The 24,563-nt window shown below is 43.6% G+C and overlaps 1 protein-coding gene across 2 annotated transcripts; it reads left to right on the top strand.

Annotated features, from left to right (window-relative positions):
- The first annotated feature begins 1,066 nt into the window (after positions 1 to 1,066).
- Positions 1,067 to 23,668, top strand: prrc2c (proline-rich coiled-coil 2C). 2 transcript variants are annotated; one of them, XM_080877935.1, is made up of 34 exons: positions 1,067 to 1,468; positions 7,535 to 7,704; positions 8,125 to 8,299; positions 8,488 to 8,597; positions 8,937 to 9,056; positions 9,369 to 9,667; positions 9,780 to 9,859; positions 10,069 to 10,205; positions 10,314 to 10,401; positions 10,993 to 11,176; positions 11,323 to 11,941; positions 12,034 to 12,206; positions 12,459 to 12,732; positions 12,836 to 13,046; positions 13,154 to 15,619; positions 16,267 to 16,427; positions 16,516 to 16,670; positions 16,755 to 17,136; positions 17,242 to 17,327; positions 17,412 to 17,606; positions 17,712 to 17,969; positions 18,519 to 18,611; positions 18,719 to 18,820; positions 18,922 to 19,093; positions 19,188 to 19,409; positions 19,565 to 19,677; positions 19,769 to 19,923; positions 20,009 to 20,240; positions 20,326 to 20,436; positions 20,563 to 20,745; positions 20,828 to 20,928; positions 21,156 to 21,282; positions 21,385 to 21,627; positions 21,719 to 23,668. In XM_080877935.1, exons 2-34 carry the CDS (start codon positions 7,590 to 7,592, stop codon positions 21,983 to 21,985), a joined length of 8,409 nt encoding a protein of 2,802 aa, XP_080734061.1. In that variant the 5' UTR covers positions 1,067 to 1,468; positions 7,535 to 7,589; the 3' UTR covers positions 21,986 to 23,668. The 2 variants fall into 2 exon arrangements, with proteins under 2 accessions (XP_080734061.1, XP_080734060.1); XM_080877934.1 differs by having other exon boundaries at positions 19,556 to 19,677.
- Positions 23,669 to 24,563: the final 895 nt, after the last annotated feature.

Genomic DNA, 24,563 nt, shown 5'->3' with positions numbered 1-24,563 from the left:
ACAAATTTGCATGTCCTCCTTCATCACATCCAAGAACCTCCTATTACTCTTTCCCCCCTGCCTGGCACCTCAGTATTCAACAATATTCAACATCCTTTGTCCAAAATGTCCTCTGCACATGCCTAAACAATCTCAGCTTCGCTATCTTTATCTCCAAATGCTCAACCTGAGCTGTCCCTCTGAGGTATTCTTTTTCTAATAATGTTCATCATGGTCACTCTACAGTGCTATAGTGTCCAAACCATAAATAATGGCAGCTCTCACTACTATATTTTAAACCTTCCCTTTCACACTTGCTCCTTTTGTGTCACAAATCACCCCAGGACCCCCGCCCCCCTCCACCCAGCCTGCCTGCACTCTCTTCTTCACTGCTTTTGTGCACCATCGGGATGGATGGTTGACTCCAGGTAGATTTGGAATCATTATTCAGAATCAGAATATTTTATTAGTTCTAGATGAAATTATGTGGTCACAGTTGCTCCAAGACAATACGAATAGTAGTGACCAGGTTAAAGTACCAATATTAAATATTACAAAATATTACAAAATAGCTCTAATAATCCAGATAGTTCTAATAAATAAATATCCTGATATATTACAGAGAATTGAAAGTTGGACTTAAGGTGACCCTTTTATACATTTATAACGGGTTTTTGTCTCTGTAGAAGATGAACAGATATCAGGTTTGTGCAACATATGCAGTGTATGCTTGTGCTTTTAGATGGGATATTGTTGCACATTAAAACTTTTTTTTAAATATATTTATAGACGATGTCAAGATCTAGTTGAAATAAGATAGTTATGGGGGATTGGTTAATTGTGATCATAAACAAATCAAGGTTCAGTAATACTTACATGTTGTATTATTTTAACTCAGTATAACAGAAAACAATTTAATTGCAGCGTAAAAAAAGGATACCTCAGAATTTTTCAATTATCATCTCAATTAATTATAATTTTTTAATATAAAATCTGAAATCTGGAATTTCAATCAAATGTTGGTGCACCTGCACGGGATGTGAGAAGCTTTTAGAGAGGGGGATGTCAGAAAGCATATCTGGCAACCGCGGTCTGCCATCTTTGATTGTGAGACAGGCCGCGGCGCGAGCGGGGCCTCACTCAACTACAAAAACGGTCTGGTACGAGATAACGGGTGGGGAGACATACGGAACCACGAGAAGACTGCGAACCGGTTCCCGCTGTAACGGCCGAGCAGACGAGAAGAGACCGGTGGCGTGAAACTGCGGAGAAGACAGAAAGTGCAGGACCGCGCATGTGGAGAGCGGTTTGTTGGCAGCCAGCGAGCGGAGTAGCTAACCATCGTTAGCCGAACTGGGTTAGCAGGCTAGCCAGCTTTTGTAATCCGCCGGCCAGACACTCACTGGTCCACTACAAACCAGGCCGAAACCGGATTTCAAGTAAAGCCGTACAGCACCCGAAAGGATAAAGGAGGCACCGGCGGTGGCAGGTGGGTCTGTGTGTCATGCAAGTTGAAAGTGTGAAGTTTTGTTCAGTCACTGATGGGCTGGTGTGCACACAGCGTTAGCTGGTTAGCATGCTTTGGCCACTGACGGGCTGGAAGTGGAGGTGATGGCGACTAGTAAGAAACGGAACTGTGCTAAACCGTGCAAGCTGACGGCCTGCTTTCAAACGCCACCTATAATGACATTTTACGTTAAAAGCTGGCCCGTTGGCTGCGTTATAATGTTGGCGGTTTTGTGCCTAGCTTTTGTGAGAGTGAGGTGATATTTGAGCCCGGTTTGGTTGAGTTCCGGCGAATAGGGCCTGCACTCCCCTGCCGGTATGAGCCACCCAGCCCACCACAGGGTCGATTCATGGGGAGAGATGGCCTGCAGATTCATGAATGGCAGTAATATAAGAAAAGTAAACTGCACGGAACAGTGAAACCTTTATATCTGATCTGGCATTTAACCAAGGAACATGTCCTGGTGTTATTTTCCTTTATGTTAAAATGAAACTTTAGCGCACTGCTTTCATTTCCAGCCATGATGAGGTGCAGATTTAACGAATTGTGGTCGTAAAGAACATTTTTACTCTGTGAGTATGCATGTTGGCAGGGTTGAGTTGTCTAAGACTCCATATGATTCATAAGCATCTCTTGGAAGATAATTGGCTTCATGGTGATGCTTTCTGCTTATGCATTTTAGATTAGTAATGGGTCTACATCTGAATGGTTTCAAGGAGGCCATTCAGGGAAATATTGATTAGAGTAGTACTTATTGATCCACCAGTCAGTGATGGTGCCTGATCAGAGAGGCACAGGGACAAGAAGGGAACAGTCTTTGGGAAGCAGTGATTTATAAAGATAAAGAGGAGTTATTTTTATCCTTCATTTGGCATAAAAAACAACTTTAAAGGGACTGATATCAGTTTACTTTTTTATCACACCACTTAATCCCATGACATGACTTTAATTCATTTGAATGTCCAATCTAAGCACCTACCCATCCTCATACTGAAAACAAAACCATACTTCACCTTCTTATGGGCACAATGGAATTGCAGACAATTCCCAAAGGAAATGGATTCATTAGGATTGATGCCATTGAATAAACATAATAATTTCCAGTCCTTTCACCCAGCTTTATGTTCACTGTGCCAAAAACACTAAGCAGTCATTAATAATGGCTTACTTAAGCCTCTTTCATTGGCCCTGACCAATGTGAATGTCAGTTGATAGATGCTGAGTGGGTTCTAATTATTAATGTTTTCTATTTATGGGCCATATCATGTGGCAGGTTATTATTTGACAGATATTGCTGGCAAAGTCGATTGTTGACAGGGCTTGCATTATTAAGGGTTTAATATTTTCTGTATTCTCTGCATTTTCTCTAACTTTGACTGGTGTATATATAAATTGTAGCCCATTATGGCCAGTGTAGATTCTTCTTTTTCTTTTCTTCTTCCTTTTTTTTTTTTTTTTTAAACTGCACCATTACAGTGCAAAACATAGAGGACCATCAAGAACAAGACTGTTAGTCACATTACAGGTGAAAAAGTACTGCTATCAAGAAGAGACAAAACAAATGCTTTGTAGTAGTAATCATATTCTAACGTTTATTTAGTTGTATTATTGCTGTAAATCAAAATTGCAATTGCATTATGACCAAATTAATCATCTAGCCCCGCTGCAAACAGAATGGTGTAGACATCAGCAATATACAGACACGTAACCTCAGTCTACTAAACTTGCAAGTAGAGCTCACCTGTAAAAGGGAGTCTTGCAAATTAAAAAAATTATTTTTACTAGAGATGCACAAATTAAACTTGTCCAGTTTCAAGTTGAGAGAAATCACACTGCTCAGCTTATTGTTACCAACACCGGAGTCTCTATTGGACCATTATTTAATCCAAATGTCAGATCAGCGCATCCCTTGTCCTAACCTTCATTTAGAGTGCCAATAACCACACAAAACCAATAGTGTTCCTAATTTTTGAGTGTGGATTTATGAGCAATTTTGAACTCTAGTCATATTTCATTGCAGAATAATGTCCACATGTGTTTGCATAATGTGTGTGTATACATTGTTCTAGTTAAGTGGTTGTATGGCAGTTTACTCTGACACAACCAGCATACAACAATTGATTTTGCACTGCAGAACCACACCACTTTCTTATCCACCTTGCCTGTTTACAACTTCCTGTCACAATGTTAGAGGGGAGCAGGTGGCAGCATAACATCTGAGACCCAGTAGTTACCTGGCATATTTAGTTTAAGTATGTCTTTTCCTGTCAAGTGAGGGCAGCACTGTTTAAATGTCTTGTTAATTAGTTATGCTCTACTTTCAAGTGTAAGCACAGTGGCGACAGTTATTAATGCCTTCTCAAATGTGTCAAAAACATCATCTTTGTTTATTAACTTTGTTATCCAGAACAGGAAAATATTTTCACTGCCAACATGCTAGAGCTGAGCGAGTAATAGTTTTATTTTTAATTAAGAATTTGGGCTTCCAGCGATTATTTAAAAAAAAAAAAAAAAAAAAAAAAACAATTAAGATGAACTATTATTGTGCTGTATTATGTTTAATAGTGAAGCACTGGACCGATCTTGCTCTGATGTGAAACTTGGTGTTAATGTTGCCCTGTGGTGATTTTGTTACTGCAGTAGTAATCCTCAGAATGAGAGGAACTACAGCTTTGCTGCTGACTTTGGTCTCCCCTCTTCTGTGTTTGCGGGCAACTTTGGGGCCACATCAGTTGCCAATAACCTGTTTTATCTCACTCTTTTTAAAATTCAACTCAGGAAAAAAGCTAGTTAAAGAACATTTTACAGTTAATTGCCAATTATTTTTTTCTAATGTTTCATGTCAAATGATTCTGATCTTATTATTTAATAAATATCTGATCTAGACTCAGTAATTTTACCTTCATTAAACCGTCAAAATCTCTGAGAACTGCACACAAACTATTTGATGCACAAAAGAAACGCCAAAGTGCTGATAGTTTGAGTATTTAATAAGGGGAAGAAAAGAGCTCATGCGTGTAAACGCTAATGCAGAGCAGTTGCAGTTGTGCAGGGTTGCACTGGAGGTCAGGCTAGACAAATTAGGGCTGGAGAGCTGGGATGTTATTACAAATCTTTCTCTCTCACTCCTAATATAATCATTCAAAAACTCTTACAATATAGTCTCTTTAAGTGAATGTTGATTAAGAGCAAGTCCACAACATATTAAATACTAAATTACCCCATTTGGTGTAGAGAGCTCATTCTTGAGTAACTTCAGACTTTGGATTTTTATAAATGTGCTTGTTGAACGTTTAAGAAAAATTGTATTCATTAATGAGCTTAACAAAAGAATCTTGATTTAGTTTCCCCTGTGTTATTCTTATCATCTCAGGTTAATAGGACCTGTCAAAACTTGTCACCACTGTAGCCCCTTTTATCACTTTATAAGTGATAAAAGAAGAGCATCACTGGAGGGACACAAAAAGGATTAACCACAATAGCTGTTTTACATCTGTTATCTTGCTTTCATAAGTCATCATGAAGGCCTTTACTGATAGTTATTTTATTTTTTTTACCTCCCCTCGTGCAGAGGGATTCCTACTCAATCACCTTGGAGTTAGTGGCACCTGATGCCAGTTCTCTACCTGCGAGGGGGTTTGGTTAGACAGATCCTTTTTGAGGAAACAGCTGGATGAAGTTGAGAACTGCCCTTATAGAAATGTGGCCAGCAAACAAAAAGCTTGAGTGAAGAATTGTCCGCTAATAAACTGATTGTGGGTGCCTCTGGGGAAAAAATGTAAAATTCTAAAATGAGTCATAAAATCTATTTTGGGGCAATTAATAAACCTGGTCTAAGTTGGGAGGAAAAAGAATGAAGAAACCAACAAAAAATAAAAAGGTTTCTTTTTAAAAATGAATAAATAAGCTGAACTGAACAGAATGGAGATGTGTTTTTGGTTTAATAAAGGCACTATGGATTTGTATTGGCTACCATCGCTACAGAAACCAGGGGTAATGTTCATACTCTCATACTTACAGAAAATAAGAGGAAATCTTTTTGAAAGTATTTTGTAAAATGAGAGCCACATTGTCCTGAATATGATTTTTTTTTTTTTTTTTTTTTTTTTTTTTTTCCTTTTAAGTTAGTTTGTTGGTGTTCACCGGCAGCATTTTGGATAGTGTGGACTGATCTGAGCTGTCGGCTCCCCCAAGCGCGCACATACACACACCAACATAATCTCACACTTACAGACTATGTTACACCACTTCCCCCGTTAATAATAAATGACCTTTGTGTGACATAGGAAAGACACTGCAGCTGTAAATGTGTCGGCTCTCTGTTCTTGGAGCTGCTCACTCCAATTCACTTTCTGGTGTTTCCTTTTCTTGGTTACTGAACTGTGTATCTTAAATCCTACTCTATTTCCTGTCATCGCCCCATTGCCATAACTGAGCAGAGTGCCTTTTCTTGTGTCATTTCTTATGTTGTCTTTGTACTACTAAAAGGTTTTGGTGGGTATTCTTTTCTTTTCTTTTCTTTTTTTTTTTTTCTTTTTTTTTTTTTGATAAAAGTCATTATGGCTACGTTCACACTGCAGGCAAAAGCGCATCAAATCCGATTTTTCTTTACCCTCTGCGACCCATATCCGATCATGGTATGACAGTGTGAACGGCACAAATCCGATATTTTCAAATCCGATCTGGGTCACTTTCGTATGTGGTACTGAATCCGATACATATCCGATGTTTTAGAAAGCGACTGCTGTTTGAACGGTCATGTCGCATTAAATCCGCCTTTTACGTCACTGACACAAGACAGACGCCAATTATCAGCGATTAGTCAACTAGTCACGATTACATCAACTATCAAAATCGTCGACGAGTAATTTAATAGTCGACGCGTCGTTTGAAGCTTTGTAAGATCCCAAAAGACGCTGGAATAAGTAGTAGGATTTAAGAGTTTAATAACGGACAGAAACAGAAGATGGCAGCACTGCATGTACAAGGATACCAGCTGCTGTTAAACCCCGAAGAAGAAGAAGCTGTGTCCCAGTATTCATAGCGCGGCCCTGCTCAGTTTTCAACAATGGTGGCAGCTAGTTGGTTTTAATATTACTCTTATTATTCTTTCATGGTCACAAAATAAACTTAACAGATTTTCAGGCGAGAATATAACTGTGTAAACCTCAAATATTTGCTCAGTTTATCAAGAGACCACATATTTTCCAAAGCGCTCCGACGTTTTTGGAGACGTCTTTTACCCACCAGCTCGATAGCTAACCGGGGTTCAAGGCTCACTAGAGCCCGTGAGAACACCGGACTCGCGGCAAATCGTTTTCAAACCCACCACAGTCTTTCGCTACTCAGGTTAAACATAATATGAGTGACTTGGATAACTTAAAAATTATATTGTTTGGCTTTTTTTAGTATTTCATCTGTTCCTGAGTAAATCGGTTTGGCTGAGATTAAAGTTATCGTTTTTACACAGCTGAATAAACGTCAAGCAGGCAACTGATTATCAGAAGTGTGACATGCTCGAGAATATACTCCGATGTCCTGTTATATTTTAGATGGCAAGGAGCACACGGCTGAGTTTATTAAACTCCACTGAAACAATCTGCACATTTCATTAAAATTTAATAAACTATCATCTTGTCTTTATTTTTAGTTAGCACATACCTTACACACTTAAAGCTGTAAGCTAATGATAGTTATATAAGAGTAGCAGATGCTGGTGCAATAAGTTGTACATTTTATGTCCAATGGGTGCATGATCTGATTAGTCGACTCATCGCAAAAATAATTGGTGACTAGTCGACTATCAAAATAATCATTTGTGGCAGCCCTACTTCCAATTTGGCAGACCATTAAAAGATGATCTGCTCACTAGGTGGATCAGGGTTCATGCAAGTTCATTATGAGTGTTAACGTAGTCCCTGGAGGGAAAACCCCTTTTAAATTTAATACCAAGTCAAACACATTGGTATTTTAGCCAATAAACTTTGGGGGGGGGGGGGGGGGGGGGGTCTCTTCTCTGATCTTATTTTTCTCTCCCTTGTGCTATAGGAGGCTGGTTCTGGGGGCGAGGCCAAAGGACCAGACTCAATGAGTTTCCAGCGAAATGTCCGAGAAGTCAGGGCAGAGCACCAAGGCAAAGGATGGCAAAACAAAGTATGCAACCCTTAGCCTCTTCAACACCTACAAAGGCAAATCTCTGGAAACCCAGAAAACTGCAGGTAAGCTTCCAGTAATAAAGCATGGAAGCAAAGAATTGTAGGATATTTTTTTTTAATCTAATTATTCTAAGTACTCGATGAATCTTTGATTTGGCTTAACTGTTTTTATATTCATGTTCATAGGCAGTTATGAGGTTGTTTGTTGGTATACTTCAGATAAAGAATTATACAGAGAGAATGCATATAAACAAACGGGTATCTTTTGTCTGTGTTCTTTTTAATTGTCAAGTTTATCACTGACGTGTTGGGACTACACTGCAGGCTGCATGAGGAGCAGTGTGACAGCTGTGTTATGAATAAATCCAAAATAAGTCAAACAAGCTGACCCCTATTACTCATGTGAACATTGTTTAAAAGCAGTTCAGGGGGGCAAAATATCCTAATCTTGATCTTCTTCTGCATAATGTTTCTTCATTCCAGTGGCTGCCAGACATGGGCTCCAGAGTTTGGGCAAAGTTGCTGTCAGCCGGCGCATGCCCCCTCCGGCCAACCTCCCCAGCCTGAAAGCAGAGAACAAGGGAAACGATCCCAACGTCAACCTTGTCCCCAAAGACGGCAGTGGATGGGCATCTCGAACTGAAGCCGGGGAGGAGAGGTGCATTTAACTTGCTTGCATTAAATATCTTAGATCCACATTTGTTTTTTTCATACAGAGGAAAATAGTCTAAACGTTTTACCCCAAGTTACTTAACAGTAGCTGTAATTATCTAATATAAAGTGAAGTACCATTCATATTTCAGATTCATGTTGTTGAAAGCTTTACCCTGTTTTTATGTACCATAGGCAACAGGAGACACCACCACCTCAAAACAAACCAGCAGTGGTCCAGCCACAGGACCTTTCTGTTGGGGGCAGTCGTTCCTGGGCAAACAGCAAGCAGACACAGCTAGACGGTAAATATGCGTACCATTTGCTCCGTAAGCCTTACACCTGCTCAAAAAACTATTATCTATGTGTACACCATGGTTGTGCTAGGAAATTATGTAAAAGATTGTAAACAGTATCCAGCACATTCCCTACTTGTGTTCACCAAACAAAGTCCCAATCCTCAGTCTGCCATTATAGTCCGCTTGGAATGCAGATCATTTGAACTCTGCATAATGTAATGTTAGGGTGTAGAACTTCTGTGTACCAAATTGCGGATTAGACCCTTCAGTGCATCTGTAAATGACTGTTATATATTTAACCTTGTGATTTCTTCACATTTATAATGATCTGCTTGTCCTGGACAGGTTCTCCCCGTGTGAGCAGCCATTTTCACCAGGAGTTTCCCAGCTTGCAGGCGGCTGGTGAGGTCAAGGACGGTCAAGAAGAGGAGCCTTATGGACCAGGCCCAAGCCTTAGACCTCAAAGTATGGACACAGCCACGACGGGGGAACGGGGGGGATTGCATTCACGTTTGCAGTTTTCTCTTGTTATACAATATTTAAAATTTAAAAAAAAAAAAAAAAAACTACACTTTTTGAAATATTTTGGGGTGTTTTCTTGTTTGTTTGGTGTTTTTTGGTTTTGGTTTTTTGTACTACTTGAACACTACAGTGGCCCTCCAATGAAATGACAGTGCCAGCAGTGGCCCACAGCTCATTTAAGTTTGAGACCCCTGGTCTAAAAGATTCCTAACTGTAATCAGACAATTAAAACCTCTTTTCTGTCTGTCCTGGTAGATGTTGGCAGTTGGCGTGAGGGTGGCGGCAGGAATTTGAACACTGCACCTAGCCCCCCGGAGATGGAGAACAGGGCTGTGGAGGAGGGTAGCACGGCCCCTGGTACCTCTACGCCACCTGTCGAAGCTGATGAACCTGGCCGAAACACAACCCCTGATGGCCAAAGGGAGAAGAAGGATCCCAGGGAGAGGTTACCTCCCTCTGGCCCCCCTCAACCTAAAGTTAATGGAGGCCAACAGCCTCCTGCTGGCGTACCAACTCACTTTGACCCTGCTTTCAGGAGCATGATGCCACCTTATGTACGTAATATTGTTACATATTCTGGATGGGCAAAACAAAAATATCACAACTGCAAAAACTAGTGGTTGTTTTTCTTTACGCTGTGTGTTGATTGCTGTCTCTGTGATTTAGATGTTCCACGCCTATCCGCAAATGTCCTTTGGTGCAGGGCAGGGGAACTTCAGATACCCTGTACCACAAGATGGGGCAAAGTGAGTTTAAGGGATAAGCGCTTGATACTTGGATTGCAGAAAAAAAAGATCAATTTTGAGTTTTTATTAGTACGGTATTTTTGGATTATTTTAAACATGAAACATTAACATCATTGCTACACAAATTACATGATCACAGAAGCACATTGTGTACACAAGTAATTTATCTATTTGTTAGGTTTAAAAATCAACTTTCCTTTATTTTTCAGGGCTCCTCGTTCAGCACGACCTCAGCAGCCACCCCCACAATCCTGGCTTCAAGACCCAGACAGACCCTCTATTATCAGTGCAACTGAACTGAAGGAACTCGACAACTTGGACACTGATGCTGATGAGGGCTGGGCAGGTCAGTAGATTTATATCTTCTATAAATGACAACATCTAATTGTAATAGAAATTTGTGCGTCTCTGATAATTCTAGCTTCTTATCAGTCATGTCTATTTTGCAATTCAGGAGCTCAGATGGAGGTGGACTACACTGAGAAACTTAACTTCAGTGATGATGAGGAGAACCAAGCTGCTAAAGACAAGGGAGAAAACTGGTTAGCATTTTTTTTAATATATTCATTTACTCATTTACTATATCCTGCTTTTACTTTTTGTGTTCTTCACTTGCACCACACAAGTGTTTCCCAGTATTGGCAAAATTTGAACTGAGTTGGTCCAAAGTTTTATTAACTTATGATTAATACAGATGGCTACAGTAGGGGAAACAGTCGTATGCATTTGAATGAGGTGGACAACATTATGAATGATTGTTGGTAAATGGACCAATACACGATAAAACAGTGCAGTAATGGGCAGTTGTTAAAGATGATTTACAGCGCTTGACGATTCATTCACTTCCATGAGCAAAGAAAGAAATTGATATTCACATATTGCTGGGAGGCCACAGCATGAGAATGGTTGTTTAATGGAAGCATTATTGTCACTTGTTGATGGGCAAAGTGGCAAATAATTTATGCAAAGTGAAATAATAAAACATTTTTTTTATTTTAAATGGAAGTTTGGCTGCATTTGTGGTGAAGTCATTAATGAAACTAGCAATTCAGGTTAGTTGAAAATTGGGCATGCGTGTTAGGTGTTTGTTTGGTTTTTTGTTTTTTTTTTTTACTTAACTATCTTCTTTTCAGGGAATGGCTGGGTAAAGTGGATCGTATGAGAGCTCGGCCAACGGACGGTCAGGAGGGCTGGAAGGAGGGATCTGAGGACCGTGGAGGAAGTAAAGCTTCATGGGCTGAGAGTGTTGATCCCAGAGCCCCATCACCTGGGAGTATGGGGCAATATAATAAATCAGCTGCTACACAGGACTTCCAGGTAAAGCATGTGCAAGTTACAGAAGCCTACTATCATGTCTTAATTTTTATTAACACTGTTACTTCCCCCTCACCGCCTGGACCCGTTTAGGGGAACGTAACAACACTGTGATCACTTTGTTTATGACTTTATTCTCCGTTTTTCAGGCTGGCAGTCGCTCTGGTGGTGGTGGAGCTCAGCGTGGGGGCAAAGCACAGGCTGCAGGGGCACCTGGTGCTGAGGAGGATTCTGAAGCCTGGCGGCAAAAACGGAAAAAGTCTTCTGAAATTTCTGAAGCTGTAGAGCGAGCAAGACGGAGGAGAGAGGAAGAGGAACGCCGGATGGAGGAGCAACGACTTGCTGCTTGTGCTGAAAAACTTAAACGTTTAAATGAAAAACACCGCCAGGCTAATGAGGGCAAGCCTTCCCCTGCTCAGACCACCAATGATGAGGCAGGAGCTCCCCGTGAGGAAGCATCTTTATCAACTCCTCCTGTTTCTAGTCCTGCACCTTCAGTCCCAATTTCACAATCACAAGCCACAGTCATGCAGACTTCCTTACCTGAGAGAGGGGAGCGAGATAGAGCAGAACCAAATGCTGAGGAAGAGGTTCACCTGCCTCGTCAGCCCACCCCGCCTGTCCAGAGACCTGTAGCCTTAGCTCCAGAGCAGCCACAGGGCGAGGGAGAGACCTCCTTGGCTGAGGTTGGTCCCATAATGGACGAGAACCAAACTGATAGGACCTCAGTGCCAATCCGAGACTATTTTAACATGGAGGACAACAGAGGTAAGCTAACTCTGAACAATGATCAAGTTGCAAAAAAATTATCTGACTACCACTTGTTAATTAATGCCAATACTGTTTTTGTTTTTCCACAGTGGATGAGCCCCACATGTCTTTGCCCCACAAGGAAACCCCTGCTGGTGATGAAGTCCCTATTGCACAATCACCGCTGGAAGGGGAGGCAGCAGCTGCTATGCGTCCTTCTGTCATCTCAGGCTATTCCAAACAGTTTCAGAAGTCTTTACCACCTCGATTCCTCAGACAGCAGGTAAGGGTTTGGCCTTACTTGGTAAATCATTATCTGGTTGTACCATAGGCTAGTTGGGGATCTTAGAAGGCCTGTCAAGCAACATTTCCACACCTGAGCTGTTTCTTTGCAATAGCTTTAACTGTGACATATGGTGATCAGGTTGAGCGCTTGGTAGAATAATTTGATAAGATGTCTGTTTGATGGGTTAAGTTGGCTTGAGTTTTTTTTTTTTTTTTAACATTTCTTAAATGTTCTTCAATGCACTTGTAGGAACAGATGAAGCAGCAGCAATGGCAACAACAGCAGCAACAGCAGAGTGGGGGCTCTGTGTCTCCCTCAAGTGGTGGCAGCGTTCCAGCTGCCCAACAACAGCAGCAGCAGCAGCAACAACAGCACCGCTCAATGTACCAACCCATAGGCCCTCACCACCAACACTTGGCCTCCATGGGATTTGATCCCCGTTGGCTTATGATGCAGTCCTACATGGACCCTCGGATGATGTCAGGCCGGCCACCTATGGACATGCCAACTAACATTCACCCTGGTAAGTAGATATGCAAAATAAATTTGGTGTGGGTGTGATAAGTGTTGCTGTGTGGGTTTTTTTTTTTTTGTTTTTTTCAAAGTACATCTTTTGTCAACTTCAGGGAGGATGCCACCTAAGCAGATTGTACGCAGGGAGCCAGGGGACAACTCAAGCTCTAGCTCGGATTCATTTGACCACTTAACCCGACCAGTTCGCGACCACGGCCTGGCCTCAGACTCACGGATGGTCTGGGGATCAGACCCATACCCACAGTCAGAGCCATTACCTTCTGTGACTCCTCCAAAAGGAAGGGATGATAACAAGGAGCAAAGGTTAAAAAATATTAATTGACAGAGAAAAATATGAATGGAAGTAATTGGCAATTAACTTCTTTCATGCTTTAAACATCTCAATTAAAATTTGGTGTTTTTATTTATAGGATGGATTCTGGTTTGGATCTGGACAGGGGTCTTCCAGCTATCTATCCCCAAGATCACGGTTCATTGGACTCTCGTAAAAGTAACTTCTTCCGGGACCCTTCAGAGTCTCTATCAGCATTTACGCAGGGCCCGGAAGACTTGCCAGGACCTCTTGACAGAGTCCCTGTAGGCACAGGTTTTGACCCAGAGGAGCCAGGCTTACCAAGTGGGGAGGAGGTAGAAGCTCTTGGCCAAGCCATGCTCCAGAGAAATGTCTCACAGGGCTCCAGCCACTCTCTTAAGCTTGAAGAGCCTAGGTTTGACGGGCTACCCCTGGGAACAAAATCACTAGAGATACAGGAAGCAGGGGAACGAACTGATGATAAGCCCCAGAATGAGCTCTACTCTCAGGCTGCTGTAACAAATAACAGAGCTACCCCTCCTGCTGATGGATTACACAAACAAGAGAAGTTGCCTCTGCCAGCACCCAGCAAGCAGAAGACTGAGCTGCGGTGGGGTGGAAGATCAGGAGCTGGACGCAGAGAAGGACCAGGAGGAGACAGACCTGCACGTAGATCTGGGCCAATAAAGAAACCTGTCTTAAGGGACATGAAAGAAGAGAGGGAGCAAAGAGAAGAAAGAGAGAGGCGTCATGAGAGAGGGGAAAGAGGGGATAGGCCCAAAAAGGAACAGTCGTCCAAAGCTCCATCTGCAGCTGCTGTTGTATCAGAAGACTCCAGGCCTCACGGTGAGGGAAAGAGAGAAACTGCAGAGGCGGAGGAAACTCCAACTGCCCATCAGAGGGCCAGAGACTCTCAGCCTTCTTCTGGGGCTCCCACCTCTTCTTCTCAGGAGGAGAAGGTGGAAAAGGCACCCAGCAATGAGAAACATCCAGAACCCAAACTGCCCTCTCGGAAAGAGTCCAACCTCCCTCCACGTTCCTACCGGCGAGAGGAAAGAGAGAGGGGGCGAGAGGAAAGAGAGAGGGAACGAGAGCGGGAGAAGGAAATGGATAAGGACAGAGAGCGAGAATGGCCGGCAGACTCAAATTTCAAAGGTCGTGGTCGAGGGGAGTATTATTCCAGAGGACGAAGCTACCGTGGGACTTACAGTGGTAGAGGCAGGGGGAGTCGGGGTAGAAGCCGGGCAGAATACCCCTATCGAGAGCCCCGATCACGCTCAGATTTACCATCTGCTGCAGGTGCTGCTGCCTTTCGCAACAGGGAGGAAAGTGAAACGCGAAGTGAGAGCTCGGACTTTGAGGTTATACCAAAACGTAGACGGCGCCGTGGTTCAGACACAGACTCTGAAAGTGAAGGCGGGAGGGAGTCTGCCAGTGATACTGGACCATCTGACCGTGAGCCTAGCACCAAACCTAGCCGTCCACTGAGAAGAGAGCTCCCTGGGGAGGGCCGCTCAGTATCTCACAAGCCAGGCTTTGGACCACCTCACATGGGGGAAAAGGTTGGATCAAGAGCAGATGATGAAAGCCGCCCCAAACCAGGATTCCTTCCTAAAGGAGAGCCTTCTCGGCGAGGAAGAGGGGGATTATACAGCAGACGAGGTGGAGCGAGGGAGCGTGGAGGCCCACGCTCAGCCCCTCTTAGACGACCAGCACCCAGAGAACCTTCGTCCCAGTGGCCCTCTAAACCCATGGAGACATTCAGGCCTGAAGATGCAGAGTCCACATCAAGATTTGACAATCCTCCTACTGACCGACGACCCCCAAAATCTGAGGGGAAGAAATTTGGGGAGGGGGGTCCTCAAAGTAGCAGAGAGAGGCCTCGTCGATCTAGACCAGCACGGCCCCCAAGGCAAGATAAACCGCCCCGCTTTAGGCGTTTAAAGGAGCGTGAGGCTGCAGTTTTGGCTAGTGGAGAGTCAGCCCCCAGTCCCCCTGTTTCTTTACCCTCAGTGCCTCCTGCTGCTGCTGTGCCCAGCACTGCAACTGCCCCAATCCCCCTCTCCCCAACTCTCTCTAGAGCTCCAGGAACCCCATTAACTGTGCCTGCAGAAACGGCAGCCTCTATGCCCACACCTGACCTGCCGTCTCCTTTAGAAGCGCCTTTGCCTGATACAAGTAGTCCCACTATTACTGCTGCTGGTACCAAGTCGCCTGATTTGTCAAATCAGAACTCGTCAGATCAGGCGAATGAGGAATGGGAAACTGCTTCTGAGAGCAGTGACTTTAATGAAAGGAGAGAGCGAGAAGAGAAGAAAGGAGCAGTGGAGCCTGCTAATGGAGCAGCTACAGCATCTGCACCAGCCCCTGCACCACCCCAGGGCTCTTTGACTCCCAGTAAAAGCTCACCTGATGGAGGGCTGACACCAAAACGTGATGGAGCTCCTGGAGCCAAGAGGAGCTTTTCGAGTCAGAGGCCTACAGAGAGACAGAATCGTAGAGGCAACAGTGGAGCCAAACCAGGGCGCAGCTACACAGGGGGCAAGGGAGAGAGGAGAGGAGGGGCCAAAGCTGGCCGCAAAGGGTGAGTGTGAGACAATGAGGCTTTTGTCACTTGCACAAAGAAGTTGAACAGAGTTTATTTTCAAACAATAAACCATTTGTGTAGTTATTATGCCTAATTAAGAGTTCAACTGAATAGCACCAGTGCAGAATGTAAATATCGCAGTAGTTTGAAGTGGCATGTTCTTGTTGTTTTAAGTTCAAGACTGGGTTTCTTTCCCTGGTAAATAAATCTGGAAATGATCTTGTTAAGATGAAAGAAATTTCCAGAAGAATTTCTACTGGAAGTGCATTTAAAAAAGGAAAGGGGTATAATCATCATAGTATATTTATTATACACAATCAGTTTTATGGGATGTAGGAACTAAATTCAATCCTTGTATTTGAGCTTTAAGTTTTGTTAAAAGGGGCCATTATTTCTGCAATTATTTAGAAGGATTCTTCACTCTGGTGATCAGTATGCTATAATTGGCTGTCATAAAAGTAGCTAAATACGGAATCAGACTGGTGGTATTTTTAGACTTTTACTGTGTCTCAGGTTTCTGAAGGAAAGCAGAAAGATTCTCACTGTTTCTTGTACAAGCTGCCTGTGGTTTTGTTTTTTGCATAAATATACAGGAATTAAAGGTTTAAATGTTTTTGCTTTCTACTTGTCTCTTAATGAAACAGCCCTGCAGCCCAGAACTCAGAGACAGCAGCGCTAGCACCTGGAGGAGCAGCCCAGCGACCTGCAAAAGAGCAGCCTGCGCGTCGCAAAGATGAAGCTAAGCAGGCCACCAAGAAGCCCAAGGAGAATGCTCTTTCTCAGTTTGATCTCAATAATTATGCCAGTCAGTAAACATGCTCATAGATTAAGCCTGTACTGCACTCGAGCTGTTTATCACTTGAAAACTGAGGTTAAATTTGTTGTTATTGTAGGTGTTGTGATTATTGATGACCACCCAGAGGTTACCACCACAGAGGACCCACAGTCCAGTGCCAACGATGATGGTTTCACAGAGGTTGTCTCCCGAAAACAACAGAAGCGTCTGCAGGATGAAGAGAAACGGAAAAAAGAAGAGCAAACTACTCAGGTGGGGGAACGATAGTTTGTGTGGTGCAATGTTTAAAGTTAAAAAAATGTAGGTGTGTAACTAATATCCACACATGTCCTACAGAACTGGGGTAAAAAAGGCCCCGGTGAGAAGAGCAGAGGAAGTGGAGGAAAGCTGCCACCAAGATTTGCTAAAAAGCAGTCATCGCAGCAGCAACAACAACAGGCCCCTCAGTCTCAGCCTCCTGTAGCTGCTGCCCCCCAGGCCCAACAGCAGCCTTCAGTTCCTGCTGCCCAACATCCTCATCATGCCTCCTCCCAGCCTGCTGCTTCACCTCAGACTCTGGAAGGAACAGTGGCTCCTCTGCCTTCTGTTCCCCCTGCTGCTGCAGACTTCACGTCAAAGAGCCTACCCCCTGCACCTGCACAGACACACAGTACTCTGGGTACTGAATTGTGGGAGAACAAGGTAGCGGGTGGTACCGTCCTTCCGGATGTCAAGAAGCGTGAGTGGAAAAGTTCATTTTGGTCTTAATCTTTTGACTCTTGAAATTATCTTTGGTTGAATTGTGGATGGCTTTCTAATCTAAAATATACAATGTTTATTCCAGTTGGTCCAATAAGCCCTCCCCAGCCACCTTCTGTGAGTGCCTGGAACAAACCTCTTACCTCCTTTACTGGTACTGTCTCCTCTGAGGTAGGTAAAATGCTTCTCGCACCTTCCTCTTTATTGTTTTAATGCTTTTGTCACACGATAAACCATGAAACATGTGTTTTTTAGGGTATAAAGCCTGGAGCGGAGGGCAGCGTGGAGCTGGGGATAGACAGTATTCAGTTTGGAGCGCCATCATCTGCAGGCAGCACTGACAGTGATGGAGTTCCTGCATTGCTTGAAAGTGGCTCTGAAAACAAACTACCTGCTCCCAAAGAACAGAGACAGAAACAACCTCGAGCTGGCCCAATCAAAACACAGAAGGTACACATAGTCTTCTAGAAATGCAGTTTTGTGTTAAATGACACTGGCTTGTGTCATTTCTGTAAATATTTACTCCAGCCTAAATGTTTAATCACTTCTCCTCAGCTACCAGAGATGGAACCAGTGGAAACCAAGGAGTACAAGCCAGGTCCCATTGGTAAAGAGCGCTCTCTAAAAAATCGTAAGGCCAAAGATGCACGTGGAGGAGAAGCTGATGGGATGGAGGGAGGAGTACCTGGAGGAGGTGCTAGCAGAGCAGCAGACTCCAGTCCTCCCACTAGCGACACCACAGTACCAGAGCTGGGTGGAGACATTGAGGGCATGATCACAGTCCCCTCAGCAGAGTACAACAGCAACTCTAAGGTATACTACAACTGTTTTACAACCGTTCACATTGAGCTAGATGAAGTCCTGCTATAATTAACCCATATAGTCTGATGACTGAAATGGGGGAGAGTTTAGTTTATGTCCTCAATTTATTGTTTACAGATGGAGCTAAAAAAAAATACAATGATAAAGAAACCACTTCTCTTCAGACAATATCAGGTCATTATTGACTGCATGTAAGCAAACACCATCCATCTTTTGCTCACCACACATTGTGGTTACTGGCAGGCAACCAAAGTCTGTTCAAATGTGATCAGTTAGTAGCACTTGGGCTACAAGCAAACTACAAATGGAAATCAGAGAACACCGGGCATCAAATCCTGTCCCTCAAACTCTGTTGAATGACTTCATTTGGGACTTCATTCATGGCTGGCACAATATTCAAATTATTACTTAACCAGTGATGTTTTTTCCTCCCCAAAATTCTTTACTTTTTCATCATGAACAACATTTAGTTAACACTTATAGTACTTTTGTTACTCTGTTTTAATATGAATGCCTTCATATTAAATTATTGTCCCTCAGGAGTCTGTCACTGACTATACCACCCCCTCCTCGTCGTTGGCCGACAGCGTTCCCACAGCAGGCAACAAAATGGAAGAGAGTTTAGTGGCCAATGTGAGTATATGTCTTTACACAGGCTCAAAATGTTACACACCATTTTTAATTTGAGGAGATTACGTCTTTTTTTTTTTTTTCCCTCCCTCTGGTTCTATGTTTTTTAGGTGGCACTACCGCACTCATTGCCTCTCCCTCGCCGCGAGACCCTCCAGCAGAGCTCCAGTCTCAGTACAGTCTCTCCAGCTACTGTTGACCTAACACTAAAGGTACACAGATGTACAGAAAACTCTAAGCAACATTATTTTCTGCAAAATTTTGTTCTCTGAACCATCACTTAAACACTTTTTTCTTTCTTTTACCTCTTCAGATGGAATCCGCACGCAAAGCATGGGAAAATTCTCCAAGTCTGGAGAAGAGTTCTCCTGTCACCACCTCCTCATCCCCCATCACCTCCTGCGCTTCCTCATACTCCTCCTTCTCCTCAGCCTCCATGCCACAGATCCCGGTGGCTTCTGTTACCCCCAGTACCTCACTATCAGGTAATGTAACTCCCACTCAAACATATCCTACTTCCCACAGTATTGTTTTTGCAAACTTGTTAAAACACATCTTTTAATCATTTTCACCTCGCAGGCTCTGCCACTTATACGACATCGTCCCTCAGTACCAAAACCACCACAGCCTCTGACCCCCCTAACATCTGTAAGGTGAAGCCCCAGCAGCTGCAAGGTGGAAGCCTGTCCTCTTCTAGCAATAGCAGCAGTAGCAGCAGCTTCTCTCAGCTTGGCTGTGTGCCTCCCCTCCTGCCCCAGCAACAGCAGACCCCACAGGTGTACGTCTCTCAGTCTGCAGCAGGTGAGGGGAAAACTTCTGTTATACAGATTTTAAAGGTTTTGTTATTACATATTTGTGGATTTCTTGTGTGTGTGTGTGTGTGTGTGTGTGTGTGTGTGTGTGTGTGTGTGTTTCTGTGATTGATCTGTAATGTTTAACATGTGTAGGTTCTGCAGCTCAGATTCCAGCCTTCTACATGGACACTAGCCACCTCTTCAGCACACCCCATCCTCGTTTGGCTCCTCCTTCCCTGGCGCAGCAGCAAGGTTTCCAGCCCGGCCTCTCACAGGTAGGAATAAAACAATACAGTTAAGTCTTTAGAGAAATATTAAAAGACAAAACCATTATTTAAATTTTTTTCTTCTTCCCCCACCTTATAGCCAACTGCCGTGCAGCAGATTCCCATCCCTATATATGCTCCTCTGCAAGGTCAGCCTCAGCATCAACACACTCATCAGGCTCAGCTAGGACTCGGCGCCGGCCCTCCAGTCTCACAGCCACAGGACCTCTTTAGCTCTTCACTGCAGCCTTACAGGTAACGGCATCACAGGCTTTCAGTTTGCTTCTCCCTTCCCGCCATTGTTTCTTTCATCTCATTCTTTGGTTTTGTCATCCATCAGGTCCCAGCAGGCATTCATGCAGAGCAACTTATCACAGCCCTCTATGATGCTCTCAGGACCATCCCTCCACAGTTATCCTGGTGTGCAGGCACCTGAGCTGGGCAAGCCTCAGTCCAACTTGGCTTATCAACAACCCTCCTCCACCCAGCACATTCCCATTCTGTTTGAGCCGCAGCTGAACCAGCCCTCTGGCATGGGCGGGTCTCAGCTCATTGATACACACCTGCTGCAGGTAAACGGAAAATCATATGGACAGTGAATTTGATTAATTTGTATATGCATGCATTTCATCTCACTTTTTTGTGCCTTTGGTTCAGACTCGACAGGGAATGAATCAGCACTCGAACATGTACTCAGGGCAGGTGCAACAGCATGGTCAGAGTAGCTACTACAGCAACACACAGTCACCCAGTTCTGCAATGCAGCAGGTAACCTACATGCAAAAATAACAAATAATAATAAATTTATGAACCTGTTCTGGGTTTTAAATGTTGGACCACACTTTATTTTTCTTCTTCTCACTTGGGGTTACCATTGTTTTAATTTCTCCCCAGGTGACGGTCCCTCAGCTGTCCCTGCCTAACTTTGGCTCGGGTGGAGGCCAGCCCCTCTTGGCACTACCTCCCACTCCTCCCCAAACCCAGCCCCCCAATATCAACCGACAGCCCCCAGTCTCTCAGCCGTACCGAGGCATCATGGGCCCCAACCACAGCATGATGCAGCCTCCCACCAGCAAGGTATTGAACCATCTGTATTTGACAATTTAAATAAACAGAAGTTTTTACGTGAGACTCAGTGGCTTATTGTGACGTGTTGTAGATGGACATGGATATGAAACTATTTGGCAGTGGGATGGACGTGAAGCCAGGGACTCCTCCTGTCAGCGGCAGGAGCACTACACCCACCTCTAGTCCTTACAGGTAAATGCGTAAAAGTACAGTTAACATTGTTATCATTTTTATTTGAAGCCTTATTTAATGTGGACAAAACAGAAGAGAACAAACTGTAATGAAAACCAGTCATTTTATATAGATATTCCTGTGTCACAAACTAAAAATGTACCTTAAGGCGCTTCTTATTCTCAGGAGTGTTCATAGGTTTTGTTAATATCATGTTTCTGTAATGTTTCTTTGACTTCTCTCTGCAGGGCCAGCTCCACCTCTCCTAGCAGCCAGTCAAGCAAGATTAACAGTATGCTCTACCAGAAGCAGTTTCAGCCCAGCTCTGCCGGCATGAGAATGACGCAGCACTTTCCTGGCCAGTTCAACCCACAGGTAATAATCAAATTTTGTTTTTCTTTGGTAACTTGTATAAAGCACTAATTTTGAACTATTAATTCCAAATGATTGAGTTTATTCTGCTCCCTTTTTATTCAGCTTCTGTCTCAGCCCAGCATAGTCTCTCCTCTGGTTCGCCCTCCTCATGCTAACTCCTTCGCTGGAGGTGTCCAGCGCTCTCCCATGGGCCCTCCAATGTCACCCAATGTAAGCGGTGGGCTCATGCCTCACCCCAGACCGCAGCACCCACAGCACAGCCACCACTCCCCACGGGGACCACCTGGCTCAACCCTTGCACCCAGAGGCACGCAAGCAGCTCTAAAGGCTGAACAGGACCTAAAGGTGTGTCTGCTGTTATTTGTTTGTTGGAGTAGCCTGTGCAGTCTAATGGATATATTAGTTGAATTATTTGTATTTTTCTTTCCCTCTTTAGGCAAAGCAGCGGGCTGAGGTGCTCCAGTCCACTCACAAGTTCTTCTCAGAACAGCAGCAACAACAGCAGCAGCAGCTCAAGGCCCCGCAAGCCAGCAAAGCATCTCGAATCGATCAAGGAGGAAAACCCCCGCTTGACACATCAGCTCCAAACCACCAGACAGGAGGCGAGCGCCCAGATTCTGAAAAACCCTCCGCATCCACGGCCAAGCCCATACGGACTGGCCCCATAAAGCCGCAGGCCATCAAACCAGAGGAGGGAAAGTAAAGCACTTCTGACCCTCTTCAGATAATGAAACGAAAGGATGGAAGAGTGAATCTAGCCCCATTCACTCAGCCACCACCTCACATCAGCCCCGAGGACAGCGTGGGGGAGGAGTTGGGTAGAGATACAGATGGTAGTGGTTACTGACAGTAGGCCCTTTGGAGTGTAAACAAAATCCTCTTCCTCATCTTCCTTCCCCCGTCTTGTCCCGCTGTAGGTGGGGGCATTTGAGTTGGGTTGTTCCATCACATTTAGCTGCCGGTAAAGTTGCTGAGCAAGCTGTTCCATAGAAATCTACTGTGACGGTAGATGACGAGAGAGTTGGGGGGAGAGAGAGAGAAATCTGAAATTTGCTGCTGAGTTTGCCATTTTTTATAGCTCCTCATTTCTGTTCAGTTTACCCTCCCACCCACCAAATAGGATCACACATTATATCAGATCCCTGTTTTGTTAACAAGAGAATGAATCAAATTTGATTTTGTAGTTGAAGCAATCTTAAGATGTCATTTAGTGAAGCACACGTTTTGTTCCCCAATCTCCCATTATAACTAATCCAGAGATCCGTGCAGGCGTGCACACCCTCTCGCTCAACGGTTTGATCCGATTACTGCTCGAAGATATGAATTCTGAAATCCTGTTGTCATTTGTTTTGTTTTCTTTCTTTTTTTTACCAGAATTGAAATGTGAAAATCGCAGCTTTTGATTGACTTTAATAATCGATTGAGTTCTTGATTCGTCTGCCTGTGAGCCTTTGCTCCTGCCTTCTGCTCTCATCTCCTTGCCTGAGATTTTACCGATGTGTTGGGGTGGGTGTGTGTCGGGTCTGTGCGTGTGGTAAAAACAGAGGGAGAGCTTGTAGCTGGACTCTCCTGTTTATTTAGCCAAAGGTTAAAGCAGAGCAGAGATGAAGTCGCAGCCTTTTTAAGATTGCTGAGATTTGAGTGGATTTACAGGTTTACATGGATGATGTATGATCACTACTTGCAGTTGTTCCAGTGTAGGAGCTGCTGTCTCACACACACACACACCCATTCACTGCTTTCACACCCATCCTTGCTATCACACAAACACACACATACACACCTCACTGTCAAACACCGAGACCTGCTGCTATTGACTGATTTTTAGAGTTTAGCTAGAGTTTAGCAGGATAGGGCTGGGTAGAGGAATCAGTGAGCCGATCGTTTAAAACAAATCTTTTTGTGTGTGTGTGTGTGTGTGTTGACCTTTATGGCGAGAGGGAACAGGAACAGGACGGAGAACAAGTTTAAAATAAAAATAAAAAAAGACGGAGGGAGAGAAGCCTCAAATTCTGAAGTGTTTGGGCAGAAGGACAATTATTATTTTGTTGTCTTTGCTGATGAGAGCAATCAGTGCTGTTTTCTCTCTGCCTCACCTCCACTGGCTGCCCCACCCACAATGCTCTCATTTTGGGGTGTGGTGACAATGGTCCTTCAGAAATGTACAGTAGTATGCGCCCTGAGGTGGTGAGGGGACTCCTCACGTCTACCCTGGTTGAGGGAAAAGTCCTTACTCTGGAGGGGGGATTAGGGAGGGAGGGTAATGAATTGTTTGTTTTGTTTTGTTTTTGATTTTATTTTATTTTTGTTGTACTTGTACAGGGGTTTCATCGCTGTATTAAAATATGTACGGTCTTATTTACATTCTCTTGGTTTGGTTACAGAAACTAATAAATAATATACTGTTGAGATGTTTTTCAGTGAAGTGTGCTTTTTACTTCCAAATCCTTTTCGATGATCATGCTGTGAAATTTCTAATCAATTTAATTCTGGTTTTGATTGCATCTGACCACTAGGTGTCAGTAAACACCATTTTAAATGGGAACAATGGAGAGCTTACATGAGGAAAACCCATTTTCTTCTAGTTCCACCTTCTTTTGAAGAGCTGATGGAAAGGTCTTATGACTGGTCAGTAAATCACTGATGTTTTATTACCCCTTAACCCTCTCAGGCTTAAATTAAACTTTTTGTTGCTAATGCACAACCAAGTCCTGCAGTGGTACTTCTGAGTAAAAGAAACTCATAAAATATGTATGTTGGGTAATCACGTTGTTAGTATTTAACTGTTGCAAATCTGCAACGCCTGCCTGGAGAGGGTTAAAGTCACTGCTTGACCAGGTTAACAGGGTTTTGTCTCGAGAGAAAGTACTTTAAAAACCTTTCAAATATGCTAAATATCATTTTATTTATTTGAAAATTAGATTAAATCTTTGCTAATTGGTAAGACTTGGTTTTTATTCATTTGAATCGCCAGTAATCAGCAGTGCTTTGAGCCCTTTCAGTTTTCCAAGACTTAGAATGGTATTTTAGTAGTATTAAAGTAATATTTCCTGAACCATATAATTTGAAAACCTCAGCTTATGAGCTAAAAACAACAGTTCCGTTTTAGCTGTGTTACCAACAACGACTTTAGACACCTGTTCAGCTGAACATATATTATACTTCAGGGATATCGAGCTGTCCATTCTACCTGCTTTGGTACAAATGAAAGTGGCGAGCAGCAGCTCAACTGGCAACTTATTAACGTCTACCAGATGCTCTGGGTTAAACTGCTGTCATCT

Source organism: Rhamphochromis sp. 'chilingali', assembly GCF_963969265.1.
Source record: "Rhamphochromis sp. 'chilingali' genome assembly, chromosome: 3".
Classification (NCBI taxonomy): domain Eukaryota; kingdom Metazoa; phylum Chordata; class Actinopteri; order Cichliformes; family Cichlidae; genus Rhamphochromis; species Rhamphochromis sp. 'chilingali'.
This window is presented reverse-complemented; position numbering and strand designations above follow the sequence as displayed.